Source organism: Ctenopharyngodon idella, chromosome 12 (genome assembly GCF_019924925.1).
Source record: "Ctenopharyngodon idella isolate HZGC_01 chromosome 12, HZGC01, whole genome shotgun sequence".
NCBI classification, from domain to species: Eukaryota; Metazoa; Chordata; class Actinopteri; order Cypriniformes; family Xenocyprididae; genus Ctenopharyngodon; species Ctenopharyngodon idella.
The window spans coordinates 50937-69675 of NC_067231.1; the positions used below are offsets into that span (position 1 = coordinate 50937).

Sequence of the window (18739 nt, forward strand, 5' to 3'; positions counted from 1 at the left end):
AGTCGCATCCAAAACAGTATCTAAAGCCCTTGCATTCTTACTATCCTCGATTAAAGTTTGGATGCGTGTCTCTAATTCTGAGATTCTCTCTGTCAGCCTGACTATTTCCCTACATTTATGACATGTAAATCCCTCGTCGCTGACAGAGAGAGCTATGGTAAACATGTGGCAAATGGAACAGGTAGCAATGCTGGGAGAGGATGACATGACTCACCGCGTTTGTAGACTGATCCGACTTACCACAGCTGTTTGAAGAACGCGTTGAAAAAGGAGCGCGCGAGCGACTGTTAACAAGTTAACAAGCTAGCGCTGCAAATGCGTTGTAACAGCGATTTAGATTCAAATATTACAAGCTAGCGACGTCAGATTAGTGTGGTAGGCAGTATTACATATAAGGTAATAAAAAAAATAAGCAACAATGAATAAAAGTAAGAGATTCAAAACAAAGCTATACGCAGTTACAGACGCAAACCAATCTGAGCAGCGAGGCAGACAGGAGCAATCGAGTTAGGACAGACAGACAGGAGCAATCCTGTGTCCCGGCGTAGGAAACACTAGTGCCACTCGGCATCTCTCACCTCTATTCTTCATACCGCTTCAAATTTTCAATCCTTTTGGGTGGTATCAAGCATTAAGCGTCTGGGTATCCTGTATACTTTAAATCCTTAAGCATTTTCGACCATGCTAAATCCAACTTGCTGTCCCAAATTTATTCTGCACTTTTTGGACAGCAAGCCAAATTAGTTAACCTAATACCCTAAAGATTATATGGGCAATCGAACTTGTTAAGTGAAGATCCTAAACGTAATTTAGGGAGGAGCGAGCCCATCTAATCTTCCAATCAACAGCCAGAATATATAAGCAGCTGCTTACCTTTCTTCAGTCTCAGCTGTTCCAGCATCCCTCCACCTCCCCAAACTCCACCTTCATCTCAGGTACCTTGCCCTATGTAATCATATCTTATATTTATTCTCTTTGGGGGGTATATCAGAGCTTGAGTTGAAGCTGCTTCATCGAGCCCCTCATCAGTGGACAGCAAGCCAAATTAGCTAACCTAATATCCTAAAGATTATATGGGCAAACAAACTCGTTAAATATTCTCATATTAATAATAATACGTTTCTTCAAGTTCAAGGGGTTCTATTTTTTTTTACATTACTTCAAAAATAACTATGGCAATGCAATAATATTTTGTGTATCTTAATATGCACTATTTAGCATTAACTGTTCAGCTATGATAATTAATATTTCCCCCCTTTTCTGACTTTTCTTAAGTCATCAAATCCATAAACATATTGAAGGTGACAGAGGTGCATCTGTAATGCAGTTTCCTTCTACACATTCATAACATGCTTTTTATATAGTATTTGATCTCATATTTCATAATATTTCTTATTTTATTTTATTTATTTATTTTACTTTCAATTATTTTCTTTCTGGTTTATTTATTTTAAACGTTCCTTTTTTGTCCAATTATGTCCATTTCAGTCTCATCTTAACAGTAACTGTCACATTTGGGGATTTAATATATTATATAAACTTGTTTGAGGAAGAAAAGCAAGCAACCATTTTGAAAATATTACCTATTAAAATGTACCTTAAAATAACTTTAAATATCTAAAAAACTTAAAGGTTACTGCTATCACAGTTAAATAATCAGCTTTAATTATGAATTAGCCCATCATGTAACCAAGTCTTCAAAACTCCCCTTGGGTTTTGGCACCAGTTTTATGGACTGTGTCTGTAGATATTGCATAACCCGTGGCACATGGAGCGCAATGGCAAGGATGTTACATGGCTCTTGCCGCCCTCGCTGTGCAGTTAACCATGTAATCAATGCCTGCTAATTAGCTGAGATGCTGGAACAGTGAGTCAGAGGCCACAGATGACAGTAAGTGTAGATACGCTGCAATATTAGCGCCTAATTAATCTCTTTGACTGTCATCTGCCTCTCTGAATGTCACTGCTCAACTCTTTCAGCTGTACTTGATGTATATGTATGTATGTTGGTTGTTCTACAATATAGATATTTAGCAATTTTAACAATATTTAAAAAATATATATATGCAAAATAAATAAACTGACAACAGGAGGTTGCTAAAATGGGACACACTGCGCATTAACTTCTTCTCATTAATGCATGGATAGGCACAGTGTCCGATGGAAGATTTGAGTGGTAATTTGATTAATATGCTGTCAATCCAAACTCTAAACCTAACCCAAACACTACAATGTTCAAAACAGCATTATTTCAACAGTGTTAAAGTGCAGGTGTTTTTCTGGGTGTTATATACAGTAATTTTCCGAATGGTGGCATTTGTCTGAACTTCGGCACATTGGATTCCAGATGCTAATACAATAGTCCTGGCTTATTGGAGTCGTCAAGACTGAAATTGACAAAGCTTGAATACACGTTGCATTCTTCCATTTAATACAATTCTTTTGATAATCCAAAAACGAAAGTATAAATACATCTACTGACAATAAGATGCACACAAACAATATGCAAAACTCTAATGTATATCTGCCTCAAAATAAAGGGCTGAAACAGAATAGAAAGTGAAATACAGGGAGTGTCATTTCAATCTGTGAGAATTCATCTTAGTTTAAGCAACTGTACAGTCTTATAGTTAAAAATATCTTGCATACTTTCAGCTGGATGAGAAGAAATGATGTCTGATTAACATCAGAGTGCTGGGCTGGTATATTATGAACGAGGTAGATCTGTCTCTAAAAGTGAATGTCCATGATTCGTCTAATCATTCCAGAATCATAATCTGTATCACAGCATCTCTCATAATGAGTCATACTACACAGTTGTTTTTTTAGATACCTAGTATTTCACAGTCAACTGTGCTACTTGCCCCAAATGCAAGGGTTGAAAATGGGTGCATAATCAAAAATGCGAAGAATACATGTTTGTCAAATGAGTCACGCAGCACCTTCTCTGAGGCTGGTTTTTGACGTCGCAGTGTCTGCCACAGCTCTCCTCTCCCACTTATTTTATTCCGAGCACGTAGTGCTGCTTCCTGACGTTTTTTTCTTAATGAATCCTCCAACCCACCCAACCACTACTCTACCTCCCTCTCACCACTGATTTTTTCTTTTTTCTCTCTCTCTCCCTATTCCCTCTTGCCTGTAAGGGTAAAATCACAGATACTGTCACATCAGACTCAAGACTGCCGAAACACGAGTCCCTTCTGTTTCAGAAAGCAGAAATATTTTCACTTAAAGTGATTTTAGGGGTATCTGTCACCATGCACATAAAACGCCTTTTGGACAGAAAATTAATACGACTTTTTAAAAATGAAAACGTTTTTTCTTCACAAAACCTAGTGGTGGGTGATACAAAAATATCTACTGTTAAAATACAGGCACTCAGAAAACACATACAAACAGCTGGCAATTCTTCTCACAGAAAAATATACAAAAAATACGTATCATAAAAATATATAACATATATAAGACCAAATTTACAGTACATAGCAAAAGATCAAACACAGCTTTAAACTCCCTAAACACACCAAAGCTGAAATACATAAACAGTGCAAATAGATTCGAAGTACTGAACCGAAATACTGATCATTTTCACATATGCAGCATATTCTAAATGTACCACTTTTCACATGTCAGTAAATCAGGTTCTTGTTTAGCTTTTTCTACTTCACATTTAGTTGGCTGACACTGGTTTGCTGCTAAGATGTCAGTAGATATGATCTGATTGATCTGATGTCCCTAGAGTTAGCTACAGTGTGCAGGAGAAATCATTTATTACTCCCAAAAACACACACAGGTTTACAGAAATACATGCAAGGACATATAGGAACATTTTCATGTGCTCAGATTTCACTTTGCAGTCACTTGACAGACAAAGCAATAGGTAATAGCAAAATAACAGTCTGGAACTTCAGAAACACTTCTGTGATGCAACACAAATATGTAACAGTGCACAAATTTCACTCTAATCATACTAAAATATGAAACAAATAAATGCTGTTCATCTGTCATGCAAAACATAAGTTCACATGATCTTGTCCTAATACATTTGACTTGGCATAAATAAATAAATAAATAATCAAATTAAATAAAAGTCAGTCCTGGAACTCACTGCAAACTGCATGTGACTTAATCATACATGATGTACATGTAACATATTAAGTAGCTGTCATTCATATCCCTCACAAAAGCCTTCCTTTACTGACCTGCAGTCAGTTGTACAGAGATTTACATGATTTTCTTTTGCATCCTCCTTTCATAAAATCCTCAAGATGAAAGCAGGGAAAGTTGCAGCATTATCAGGGACTCTCCTGTTTCTCCAATGACCCAACCAATCTCTAAACTGACACACACAGAGCTCCTCCATGGTCCTTGTTTCTTTATGATTTTTACCCAATAGAAACATGAGTCATAAAATGCATTTGCCTGTGTACTGTCACAAAAATGTTTCCACAGGCCGTCAGTGAAAGTGAGGAGATGTTACAGACAACTTACCCTCAAACTGAGCCAGCAGATAAGGTCTTTTTTTTTTTTTTCCAGAACAGCAGAAAAACTTCTGCCTTTGTTAAGTGCATCTCATAGAGTGCACTGCTCTGAGCTGAAGATGCCGCCCTCCTTCTTTTCTCTCCTGCGAGACCGGTGCACCTTCCAGCAGGCAGCCGCTATCAGCAGCATGACGAAGCCCACGACCAGCAGCACCAGGGAAACCACTCGAGTCTGGGGCAGCGTGTTGAAGGTGAACGTGACGCCGGTGCCCGCCATGCCGATCACCAGCGAGATGACCCCGAAGGGAAAGACGCAGCGGTACCAGGACTTCTCCGTGCCTCCGGTGGCCTGGGCCAGCCGCTCCAGAGTGGAGAGGTCCTCCGGTGCTTTGGCTGCAGCCATCGGGCTCGTGCCATCGTGGGACAGGCTGCAGTCGGGGTCCAGCGTTGCCAGCTGTGTGGAGGCTGGAGGCTGGCAGGGCAAGCGGCCAGAAGAGCAGCCCATCTCACTGACCTTCTGACTGTCTCCGCTGACGTCTTTTCTGGTTGCTGTTCCTCCTCCTGCTGGCTGTTTCAGGAGTGAGCATTTGCCTGGGAAGGAGGGATATTTCTGGCAGTGATCTATATATAGAGCTGGAAGAGAACAGGAGAGTCATGCAATCATTATATGCCAAGATGACAGGTTTACTCACTTCCTCTCTCAGGCTGCGATGTGTTCCTTGTTCTGTTGCATTTGTTGAGTCTCCCCTGCTTGTAGCAGCAGCACATTGTCTGTTTTGCTAGCAGAGCTGACTGTAGTCTACAGAGCCGAGGGCCAGGGAGGAGCCAATGAGAGCAGAGGGCTGGTCGGAGCCGTCCGATTGGCTGCCTTTCTCATGATGGCAGATGGTTTGAGAGAGCTCCAAACACGAGTGTTATTGATGATGCTGATATATCCACAGCGTATGCCACCTACATTCATGCTCGTCTCCTGCCCTCTCATGCTTTTGGTCTTTCTTTTTCTATAAATACATATAAAATGTTTGAATTCACTGAATTCAAAAGACAAAACAACAAGCCCTGGAATGAACAAACGAATGAATGAATGAATGAATGAACGAACAAAATGAATGAATGAACGAACTAATGAACAATGATTGTACTCCTTAATGAAGTTTGCAGTTGCAATAGAATTTAAATGTCTCACCTGGAAACCTTGTTGAACAGTTTGAACTTCGTCTGCAATAGTGAAGAAAAGACTGTGGGAAGCTGCTGGACATTTAAGGTGGAGTTAAAACAAAGCCACATCTCACACTGGAAAATAAGAAGGAAAAAAATGGATAGAATGGCCAGACAAAAAGATTGGATCTACAATGGTTTCAGAAATTATTCAGATCCTTTCATTCTTTTGCACATTTTATAATATTGCAGTCTTATGCTAAAATGTTTCAAATTAGACTCCATACCCCATAATGACAAAGCAAAAATCAGTATTGTCATAAATTTGCAAATTTGTTAATGAAAAAAAAAAACTGAAATATCACACTAATATAAGTATTCAGACCCTTTGCTTTGACATTTGAAATTTAGATCAGGTGTATCCCTTTCTCTGGTTCACCAGAAAAATTTGTGGCAAATTCCGTTGATTGGACATGAGTGCTCAGGTTCACCTTCCAACAAGACAATCACCCTAAGCACACAGCCAAGACAATGCAAGACTATATAGATTTATATATTGCTGTAATGAAAGGTCTCTGAGTGTTTGGCATTGTAATGGATATGACAATGTTGATATGTTTGGTCTTGGCGGAATAAATCTGCTACGCTGCTGCTTCAGAGCAAGTACAGAGACTTGCTACTACCAATACACACACGACACGCTGCTGTGAGCGAGAAAGACATGCTGCTGCTGTACAATACAGCATACATAACCCATACATACATAACCCGTAGAAGATTTATACAGGTGGAGCTGGGGAAGGTGGAGGGTTTCTGAAAGCGCGGTGCAACTGCTACAGCAAACACTGACCAAGTATTTGAAGGTTGCGCAGCGATCTCATTGGCTACTGATACAGCAGGAACCAATCAGCTGTGCCCTTTAGAGAATCATGTGATTGCAAGCAGATTGAGTTAAGGACCAGCCTGCGCCATGTAGAGTTTAATGACAGAACTTATGTGATTGATTATATATATATTCAGAAAATTGTTTTGCATTTGTTTCTATTTTAAATAAAAAACCTGTCTCTCATTTAGCAAATCTATTCATTTAGTTAATGTATATTAATAGTAGCATGTACTCTCTCCACATCAACACTCAAAGAAAAAACAATTCATTCTAGGCACAAAACAACATAACACACATCGCCAAATGGACCATGATGCACAAAAGGAGAGCTGTTTATCTGAGAGAAGCTTTTTGATGAAGATGTTCAACATCTGCAGTCCATGTGGCTAATTATATACTTGCTTCTATTTATACAACCACGAGTACCAAACTGGGGGATTCAATGCAACGAGCACAGAGTAAGAACAATGTGATCTGATTTTCTGGATCACGTTCTGCACAAATAGAGAAATTACACAAATTACAAGAACATTTGGTCAAAGAAGCATTTCTTGAAGAAGCAACTGAAGTGTATTTCAGTGTAAAAATACAGGGCTTCTTGTGTGAGCTCTGCATGCGTTAAACTTGTGCAGCTGTCTATATGCAACATATGAGTTCATGCATAGCTTGCACTATTAGCTGTATGTATTTTCTCTCCTTCCAATGTGGGGTTGAGGTCCATGTCGTGGGAAGCAAAGTGTAGCCTGCAGGGTCCCATTCAATAACTATGAAAATCCCCCTCTAATGGATGTTGTAGGTGACTCAATGCAGAATGAACAAGGAGAGGGGAGCCCAGGGAGAGTGAGAGAAGGAGAGAAATGAAGAGGAGTAGTAAACACATTAAAACCAGCACTTGGATCTATAGAAACTCATTTTTGTGATAAATTGTGTGAAAAGAGCATAGGAAATTAATGTTGCCTATCAGATGAACCCGAGGAGCATTACAGCAGTGAGAGGATGCCATATGTCTGGTCACCTGACATTAGTGCGATGACTCACTGGTGCCCGGCGAGGTACGACACACTGAGCTCTGCCTACAGCTCCACCTGTCACCCGGTCTGGTGCCATTTGTGCCAACTTACCATTGCATCTCAGCCACTGAACAAATGATAAATGCACTATAAGGGGGAAATGTACTTTTCATCTGCTTACGAGTCTGTTTAAAGCACAGTCGTGGCCGTACAGACTGGCTGGGGAGTGTGAGAGTCTTCGATTCTCCACAGCATCTACAGCACAAACTAGTCATGACGAAAGGCTTGGATGCTGCTGATGGGTAATTAGCCCAGTTCTGTAGGAACACGTGGGCGAGAACTATCATGGAAGGAGGAGCGCTGATGGATTGATTGAAAGAAGAGGAAAAAAGCAAGGATGATCTCCTTTGTTGCATCTTATCCATATTGTATGAACTGAAATGGAGGCTGACAGAGGCATGCTTTCAGAAAGATATAACACACTCTAGGGAAAATCTGAGGAAATCCTGAAGGTTTCACAGAGCCAAAGTCTGAGTAATCATCTAAATCCAGGAATTTCATTCAAAGGGCCGTGAAGAGACTGAGCGAGGTCTGTCTAGAAAATATACAGTATAAAACAGCCTATAGAATTTTCAGTAACACTCAAAAGGTTCTTCCTATTAACATAAGTTAAGGGGATAATTCACCAAAAAATAAAAAATACTGTCATAATTTACTTGCCTTCGTGTCATTCCAAACCTGTGACTTTCTTTCTTCTGTGGAGCACAAAAGAAGATATTTTGAGAAATGTCTCAAGTGTTTATTGGTCCATACAATGAATGGAAGTCAATGCATGTTATTTGGGCCCGACATTCTTCAAAATATCTTCTTTTGTGTTCCACAGAAGAAAGTCAGTCATACAGGAACAACACGAGGGCAGTAAATGATGATGAATGATCATTTTTGGGTGGTTAACCCTTTAATGCAATACATGACATAACAATGAACAATATTTTGACAGCATTTACTGATCTTTATTAATGCTCATTTCTACAAATACTTATACATTTTTAACATTACAAGTTAATTTAAATTAGGTACAGTATAAAGAACAAACATGAAACAGCAATGAACAATAGTATAATTAAAAAAACAAAAACAAAAAAAAACATACTATTGTTGTCATGCTGTGGTTGATGCAGGAATGAGAAAAGTGCAGCAGTCTTTTATTAATCCCAAAAATCAAAACAACAAAATACTCAGGATACTAGAAACTCTCTACACACGGACAGAACAACCACAATAAAACTGAGGAGAACGGACAGCCAACGCTACAAACTGAGGGATATAAATACAAAGGATAATCACTGAAAGGAAACGAGAAACAGGATTGTAATCAAACAATGAGTAACCAAGCAAACAAAAGAAAACAGAACAGGAAACACTGGAAAAACTACTCAAACACAGGCTAAGGGGGCGTTTACACAACAATGATATAAAAAAACAAACAAACTGAAACATTTTTCTTAATATCGCTGACAACGCTGTCAAAACGATCCCCGTTCACACGGATCCGTGAAAACGACTAAAAACGCTGTATTGTGCATGTCAGGCCAGTAGTTTGTGATGTCACTTTGTAAAGAAAGACTATGCGCATGTGCACATACACATTCTTTTACAGAGCACTCTGCCTATAGACTGAACACGTAATACGCGTGTGCATATCATCACCATTTTCACAGATCCAGATCATTTTCAAAAACTTGCACTTTGAAACCTGTTTTCAAAAGTTTGCATTTTCAGGCCACCAAAACGCAGCTGTAGTGTAAATGAACGGCCAAAAAGCATTAAAAAGTTTTCCATTTTTAGCTGAAAACAGTGTCATGTAAATGGCCCCCAAATGTAACAATTATACTGTAAAATATATGATACAAAATGTACTATCATAGTACAAAATAAAATATTTATGAAACTATACCCTAAATTAATAAATGCTGTAAAAAAGTTGTTCATTAGTAGTTAATCATTGTCACGATTCCCTGTGTTTTATGGTTCAGGACTTTTATTTTGATATTCTTCTGTGTTGTTCCTAGGATTTAGTTCCTGTTTACCTTAGTTTCCATAGCTACCATTGTTAGTCACCATGACAACTTATTACCTTCCCCTGTTCATTGTTAGCCTCTTGTTACCCAATGTATTTACACCCCAGTGTTTCAGTCCTTGTATGTCTGTCGTTGTGTTTATACTTCTGTTGTAAAGCTGTTGTGTCTCCTGTTTTCCCTCTGTCTTCATGTTTGGATTATCTTTGTTTTTGTGTGTTCATGAAATAAAGACTGTTTGCTAATAGATCCTCGTCTCTCCTGCTACAATCATATCTAATGTGTTATAATGGAAATTAATTGAATCTTATTTTAAAGTGTTACTGAATGTTCTTTAATGATTTTCATGACATTTCTAACTATTTGAATATAATGCCGATGCATCCGATAGTATCACTGCACATTATCATTTAGATGCTTTTATCTAAAGTTACTTACAAATAAGAAGACAACAACAAGCCTTGAGTCCTAGTCAAATGTTTAGTTTCCTTGAGAGTGCTGAACTCGTCCTGAACACACAGAGAGCAGAAGAACAGCAAGAGAAGTAGATCACATACTAAAAGGGCAAATTCCCATGTGGCATTAGCTCATCATATACTTCTGTACCTGCTGAGAACAAAATGCCATTGCGAACGGCCACTCAATGTTCAGCTTTCCCTACAAGCTCTGTAAAATCCTCAGAAGGCTGAACAGAATTACAGAATTATGGAAGATGACTTGTTCAGAGCAGTTGGTAAAACATGTTTGGCATGTTTGGTCTTTTCTGGGCTCATAAACGCCTCACAAAGCCTACTCATATTTGACTGTAGGTGATTTGATTGTTATAAGTCAACCCACGGTTATGTGCTGCATGGATAATTGCATCATTCTCTGTTAATCACAGCTACATGCACTTTAACAAGCAATATCATTTCCCATTTTTCCAATTACAGTTAAGCTTCGGGGATTCAAAGCAGGTTCGCCGATGTCATTATTAACAGCAACATATCGATGTTTCTGTGGAAACTGAGCCATACTAAGCATAACAAAAGTCATCACAGTGAGTCACGATGTGCCTCTCACATAAACACATGATGTTCAAATGACATCCGTGCTTCATTTCAAATTAACAAGTTAGTTTTGTGTGTTTAATTTGGCCAGTGACACAGTCAAGAGCATCTGGGGGAAACAAAAACACGCAACATCCAGTTCTAAGAAAAAACGAGTTTAACGATTTAAGGACAGAGTGACAAATGAAGACAAAACAATATCAGGGTTAAAGTGCCAGAGCAGCTGTTGTTCTTGGGGTTCTGCAGGTTATCTGATCCGTGGAACTGTGATGTGTTTGGAATTTGCTCCCTCTGGGCAAAGAACTATGAAATAACCATACAAGTTTAATTGAACAGAATAGCAATATGATTGTACCCGACGCCACCCCTTTATACTCCAGACAGAGGAGAGGACAGATCATGCCAATGGAACTTGTGTTCTGTATCCATGGGGAAAGAGAGACCAGATATTCCCAAAAGAATGAGAGATGACTGGATAGGCTGGTCTCTAACACTCCATGCCAATAATATATTAAGTCCAAAGTATACTTTGTCTATCCGCGTGATGCAATTTTTATCAGTTTTATGCACTTTGCAAAGTGACTACATAGCTGTCAACAGCCAGATGGGTGAATTTTCCAGTGTTACAAATAATAATTTTGTTGTGGATTAGTTGAATATGTGGTAATATTCTGTCAGTAATGTCACTTACAGCAGCAAAAAAGGAGTTTGTAAGATAAAAGATACCTTTAAAAAATGGCAGTGGCTACTGAGTAAACCACATTAGGAAAAGGTCACGGTGTGTCTTGAACTTCAATGGGCATTAAGGGGAGTTTAATTTGACAGTGTTTAATGTAATCGGGAAATGCTTTCTCCAGCACATAACTTACATTACAATTATGTCTATATTTCCATTTCGCTACAGCTGACATTAACATGTATAACCAAACCGCACAATAGCTGTAACTTAAAAACAAACGGAACAGAAATGAGCACAATAATTTAGACTAAAATATGCATTTACAAGTATCATAAAATTTACACAAGAAATACAATATCAATATCATTCTTTATTATGTTTTTATAACAGTAACTGTAATTGGATCTTATTAAATCCCTTACACTTTGGCCCCACAGGAAAAATAAACAAATGTTACTGTATTCAGAGGACTGAATGTATGCGTTCTTATAGAACATTCTACTGTCGACTTGTTAACACTTAGATTGTACTCTGGGTTCGGGCCAAATTCCGAGCTTGGAGCCCTCCCTTGGACACCACGCCAAATACGCATAAATTACTCTACAAATTACTTTATTTGATTTCATGTACGTGTAAACTCGTGAAGGTTGCCACGATTTTGCAATCGCTCAAAGGCGCGGATACAAAAAATAATCCTCTTACATTATTCTGTGTGCTTAAGAGGTGTGTTTAGAGCATGTTACATTGTGAGAGGCGAATCACGGCTACTTCAGAGTGTAAAAGGTCTAACCCAGCACAAAAAGAACTAGCAGTGCTGTAAGTGTACGCTGATTGGTCGAACGCATGCGAAACACCAGCACCCGCCATTTGTAAAAAGCCGTGTACACAGCCTATATATTTACTCCACGAACTAACTCTACAAACATGAAAACAGTGATAGATGGATCTCTCAACCTTACACTAAGAAGAAAATCCAGTGCGACTTTGAGCAGACCAAGCAAAACATGATTATGTATTTCTGCTCAGCTAGCCACATTGGGCATCAACAACACAGCAAACAAACACTTTTTCATATATTCTATATCCACTTTCTTTGAATAACAGTTCTATCTAATAGCTTATTAGACAGGACTGTTAAACAGATCGTAAACTAATGAAGACGGAGAATGTGAGCAATGTGTGCTCGGGCTCTGGCTGAGCTGTTCTCAGCGCCGTCAAAATGAAAGTCACAACAACAAGCGCAGTTTACGTCACTTCAGAGTTCCTGCTGGCGGCGCGAATGCAACCAGCAAAATGGCCCATGTGGGGTTTTTTTTCCGTTTTTTCCGTTTTTTTTTTTTAAAGAAACCAAACCAATGCACACTTGACATTTGAAGCTTACTGCTATAGAAAAGCAATAAAAACATTTCAGGAAGTGTTTTCAGCTTATTATTATTATTATTATTTTTTTCTCTTTTATATAAAAATATGACATGCAGTTGCTTCAAACAATGGTATAAAGCTATTTAAAACATCATTCAGTGTAAATTATGATAATCGTAATTAATAGTCACAATTACAATTTCAAGGGAATAATCGACAATTATGATTTTTGTCATAATCGTGCAGCCCTAATACGTAGCCAATATACTATATACTGTGATATTTTTGTCTCACAATGTAGAGCATACAAAAATAAGCTAGCTAGCTACTGCACGTTACATGGTAGGTAAAGTTAAAGGTGCATTAAGCAATTTCTGAAAAACACTGTTAAAAGTATATCTGACCGAGCACCAAAACAAACCTGTAGCCAATCAGCAGTAAGGGGCGTGTCCTCTCATGATGGGGGATGTACCTGTGTTGCATAGTGTTTGTGAATTTGGGGGCGGGGCTATCAAGATAGGGGTGTGATCCTTTTGGATAGGGGTGTGTTTTGGTGATTTCAAATATCAATATTCTCATAAATCACTTACTGCACCTTTAATAGGGACAGTTTTAAAATGTGCATTTAGTACAAGTTCAGGTTTAAGTATTTGGGTAATTTGCATTAATATGAAATTAAAAATGTCACTCCAGCCAGGCAACCAAAGTTTGCACCCCTAGCCATAATTAGTGAAAACAAACAGGAATATGTAAACAAAAAAGGCTTCTTTTGGGACATGCTTTGTGCTAGCTGTGTGAAAAACACAACTAAAAGCAGTTAGTACAGTAAATAATCATAATTTTATTGTGTAATTCATATTTAGGATTTAGGATAATTGTGTCATTTAACTGAGCGAAAACTTGGACCAAAAGAATTGTAGTATATACAGGTGCTGGTCATATAATTAGAATATCATCAAAAAGTTCATTTTTTTATTATAAATTATTTTTAAAAATGAAACTTTCATGTATTCTAGATTCCCTACATGTAAAGTAAAACATTTCAAAAGTTTTTTTTTTAAATTTTGATGATTAGAGCGTACAGCTCATGAAAGTCCAAAATCCAGTATTTCAAAATATTAGAATATTTCCTAAAATCAATCAAAAAATGGATTTGCAAAACAGAAAAGTTAAAGTTCTTTAAAGTATGTTCTTTTGTGCACTCAATACTTGATCGGCAGGACATATTACAGCAAATGACTTGCTCCTAGCCCAAATTACTGCATCAGTGAAGTGTGGCATGGAAGTGATCAGCCTGTGGCACTGCTGAGGCACTATTGAGCCTTCAGATCATCTGTATATTGTTGGATCGACTGTTTCTCATCTTTCTCTTGAAAATATCCCATAGATTCAGGTCAGGCATATTGGCTGGCCAATAAAGCACAGTAATATCATGGTCAGCAAACCACTTGGAAGTGGTTTTTGCACTGTGGGCAGGTGCTAAAGTCCTGCTGGAAAAGGAAATCAGCATCTCCATAAAGCTTGTCAGCAGATGGAAGCATAAAGTGCTTCAAAATCTCCTGGAAGATGGCTGCATTGACTTTGCACTTGATAAAACACAATGGACCAACACCAGCAGACGTCACGCCCCCCCCAAATCATTATTGACTTCAGAAACTTCACACTAGACTTCAAGCAGTTTGGATTCTGTGCCTCTCCAGTCTTCCTTCAGACTCTGGGACCATGATTTCAACATGAAATGCAAAATTGACTTTTATCTGAAAAGAGGACTTTCGACCACTGTTCACTGTCCAGTTCTTTTTCTCCTTAGCCCAGGTAAGATGCTTCTGACATTGTCTCTGGTTCAGAAGTGGCTTGGTAGTCCTTTTCCTGAAGATGTCTGAGTGTGGTGACTCTTGATGTGCTGACTCCGGCTTCATTCTACTCATTGTGAAGCTCTCCCAAGTGTTTGAATCGGCTTTACTTGACAGTATTGTCAAGCTTGCGGTCATCCCTGTTGCTTGTGCACCTTTGCCTACCCAATTTCTTCCTTCCAGTCAACTTTGCATTTAATATGCTTTGATATTTCACTCTGTAAACAGCCACCCCATTCAGTAATGACCTTCTGTGACTTACTCTCTTTGTGGAGGGTGTCAATGATTGTCTCCTGGACCATTGCCAAGTCAGCAGTCTTCCCCATTAGTGTGGTTTCAAAAAACAAAAGATACCTGGATTTTATACTGTAGGGATGGTCATTTAATGAAACTCAAATGTAAATATTCTAATATTTTGAGATACTGGATTTTGGACTTTCATTAGCTGTACGCTCTAATCAACAAATTTACAAAAAAAAACTTTTGAAATGTTTTACTTTACATGTAGGGAATCTAGAATATATGAAAGTTTCATTTTTTAAAATAATTTACAATAAAAAAATGAACTTTTTCACGATATTCTAATTATATGACCAGCACCTGTATACTACAATTCTTTTGGTCCAAGTTTTCGCTCAGTTAAATGACACAATTATTCAACATCGCCATCTGGAGGTAAATACAGTTCTTATGTTATTGCACCAAATAAACAACGAAATCTACCTCCAATTATTTAAACCTAGAAGTAACAACTTTTTGATTAATATAAAAGTTCTGATTCTTAACATTTGCGGAGTAAAGGAAATAACCAAGACACGACTTACTGCAAGCCCTGCAAGCTAATGTGACTAAACTGGAACCATTTAAAATGTAGCTGTATGGCTGACTAAACACTAAACACCGAGAGATGCATGCTTGATTAATCGCAAAAATTGTCTAATTTTCTATAACGACCCCCGTTTTGTACAAGCTTTCAGGCTGAGTACAAAGTAAAGATCTTACAATAATGAATTATCTCACAGGTCAAAGACCGCGCATATTTAGTGTCGTCGTCTGCGATGTGCGTCTGCAGAGACTGCGTGTGACGCAGGCGACCAGCAGCCAATGGCGGGAGACACACGCGCAGCAGAGTTGCGCAGTTACATGGTGAGGAGCGCAGCCATTACACTTGATCTTAAATCTTTATAAAGCGTCGTTCGGATTGCACTGGCCAAATCATTTCTCTACAAATTCCGTCATGGTGTACTGAAAGTAGCTCAAAATGTGAGCAGGATTTTACTGATCTCTGCCCAGGAAAGTTGTGAAACTTCACAAGGTTTAGCGCGTCTGCTAGTGTCAGTGAACACTCACCTCTTGTAAGTCCTTGGGTCTCACACTGCGGTGTAATGATGGGCACTCCTCTCAGAAATCAGTCGTCTGCAGCGAGTTGCGTGCCGTTATGCGATGATGACCTCACAACTACCAGCGCCGCGCCTGCAGGCTCCTGTTCTGCGCGAGCGTCACAGCTCGAGGCCGCAGCTTCGGTTCTGCTCTGTGAGTCTATCGCTGGATTTCGTCCAGTTTTAATAAATCCTCTCACTGTTTAAGCATTTGACTGCATCTTTTAGTGAAGTTGGATACTGTATGCTCAATATAGACACTTAATTAGACTTGAACTAATTAATTTCTTCACGGAGAAATGTTATAAGCATAACATATAAACATTTCAAGACAGACCTACCAAAATATCAAAAGTTGTTCAGCGATAGTATCTATCTACCTCTGCACAAGGCAGTGTGATTTTTAGCTTCATTAAAAAATAATAATAAAGAACTGCACTACCCATAATTCTTAAGAGAGTTCTACCAATCGGAGAAGTCGTTGTTGCTTTGCCAGAAAATCTCATTGCAAACTATGTAATCAAGTCAGTTTCCCTACACTCTTAAAACAACTTATATAGTTGTATAAATTTAATGTTTTGCTGTAAACATAAAATATATATTACTTTTAAGTAAATGTCTATAAATCAATCATTTTATATTGAGTTTTCTTATTTGATCACATCGATTGCAGTGCTTCATGGGATGAGTAGCTAATCCCTTCTTTAAACAAACAAACAAACAAACAAACACACTTCTTAATGTTTAGATTCATTTAGGTTCAACTGTTTGGTTTGGTTCATGGCTTGGATCCAAATACCTCCAAGCGGGGTTAGGGTGTAACGAAATAACTTAGTTACGTATTTAAAATACAAAATTTGACTGTATTTCATTACAATTACATTTTAAATGGGTGGTATTCAAATTACAGTTACATTTGAAAAGTATTTTAGATAACCAAAGTGATTACTTTGAATTTTAATGTCATTTAAACATGAATATAAACTGTGACGGGAAATTAATGTAAACAGCAATTAATGATTCTCCAACTCTGATAGTCTGCAAAAGCTTCATAAGCTTCATCCCTTGCAGAATATGCAGCATTTTAATAATTTTAACAAAATAAGAGGGATCATAAAAATTGCATGTTATTTTTATTTAGCTAGTACTGTCCTGAATAAGCTATTTCACATAACAGATGTTTACACGAGACAAAATGACTGAATTTATATAAAATGCCCCATTCAAAAATGTACATACCCTTGAATCTGAACTGTGCTGTCATGACCTGGATGATCCATGACTGTTTTCATGTTTTGTGATAGTTGTTTCTGAGACCCTTGTAATTGTAAAAAAAAAAAAAAAAAAAAGGTAATTGCGGCTTTTTATCTCACAATTCTGACTTTTTTTTTCTCAGAATTGCGAGATTTAGGCCCGGTTTCACAGACAGGGCTTAGGCTAAGCCAGGATTAGGTTTTAGTTTAATTAGGATATTTAAGTAGCTTTTATAAACATACACTAGAAAAAAACATTACTGGTGTGCATCTTGAGACAAAACAATGGCAGTGACATCTGTTAAGATATGTCAGCGCAAGTTACTTTCAGTTACAACAGCTCAAACATGCACTTTAGTCCAGGACTAGTTTAAGCCTTGTCTGTGAAACCGGGGGCAAAACTCACAATTGCGTTTTATAAAGTCAGAATGAATTGGGAGATGTAAACTCATAATTGCAAGTTATAAAGTCAGAATTGCATGAAAAAAAAAATAGCATGATTGCAATTCTGACTTTTTTTTCTGGGAAATTGCGAGTTTATATCTCACAATTCTGACATCTTTTCTCAATATTGCGAGTTTATATCACAGTTCTGACTTTATAACTTGCAATTGCAACTTTATATCACATAATTCTGGAGAAAAAAGGTCAGAATTGTGAAATAAAAACTTGAAAGTACCATTTTTTTGTGTTACATATTATTAGTATTCTAAAGTATTTAGATTAAATTATAAAAACTTGGGTAATCTAACAAAATACGTCGCTAATGACTTTTTAAAGCATATATTTTGTAATCTGTAGTGAAATGCATTTTACCAACCCAGCCCTGCCTCCAAGGCTGCTGTCCCTGCTGTTCTCTATAGAAGTGATAGAGCTGTTCTTCATGCTCTTCGTTGTGTTTGTGGTCACAGATCCCATCAGTGTTAACAGTGCTTTATCAACGTCAGCAGTTTTTAACAACAGAGACAACAAAGTCCTGCATGGTCAGTATGTTATGGAGCATTTATATCATATATCATGAAGTATTGTCCAGCTGTAGTATTTGTAAATGAACAGCTGTTTTTTTCTAGATAATGTGCTGATTGTGATGTTTAAATAAAAAAATGAAATGTTTTGATTTGACATTGTATTGCAATCCACAAAATCTGCAGGTGTTCGAGGGATTGAGGCGGTTTCCACATCTTCTGAGTTTACCCACGGTGCCATTGTGCACCTGATCGAAGCCATGCAGAGGTGCTGGGACGTTTACAGCGCACGGGAGCGATCGCTTCTCTTCCAGAGCGTCCAAAAAGAACTGGAAAGTCACGGTCACTCCTTACCTGTCGAGAAGATTCGCAGAAAATGGAATAACCTCATCGTTACATACAAGAGAGTTAAAGATCGCAGCTTGTTGTGTGGCGGCCAAACAAAGACCTCGTGGGAGTACTTTGAGGTAAGAGATTGGGAACATATTATTATATTATTAATGATGCATATTCATTTCATAAATCTTCCAGCATGTTTTTTTTTTTTTTATCATATGACTTGGCTGCTCCAGGCGTTCACTATATT

General features: G+C 38.0%; 1 protein-coding gene and 1 long non-coding RNA gene across 5 annotated transcripts in view; one reads left to right on the top strand and one right to left on the bottom strand.

Annotated features, from left to right (window-relative positions):
• si:ch1073-357b18.4 (uncharacterized protein LOC797129 homolog) overlaps positions 1-18739 on the top strand; it is a 39363-nt gene that overhangs the window by 19334 nt on the left and 1290 nt on the right. The window contains exons 1-3 of one of the 4 annotated variants that reach the window (XM_051914961.1): positions 15208-15702; positions 18100-18171; positions 18340-18620. In XM_051914961.1, the coding sequence (XP_051770921.1) occupies positions 18414-18620 (207 nt within the window). In that variant the 5' untranslated portion in view covers positions 15208-15702; positions 18100-18171; positions 18340-18413. Of the gene's footprint in view, positions 1-15207; positions 15703-15848; positions 16090-18099; positions 18172-18339; positions 18621-18739 lie in introns of those variants that run through there. The other 3 variants (XM_051914960.1, XM_051914962.1, XM_051914963.1) reach the window with 3 other exon arrangements.
• On the bottom strand, positions 4877-16048 carry LOC127523847 (uncharacterized). Its single transcript, XR_007932956.1, has 4 exons — positions 15907-16048; positions 5668-5774; positions 5174-5482; positions 4877-5072 (listed from the first exon to the last, which is right to left on the bottom strand). It is a non-coding gene; the product is annotated as an uncharacterized LOC127523847 (long non-coding RNA).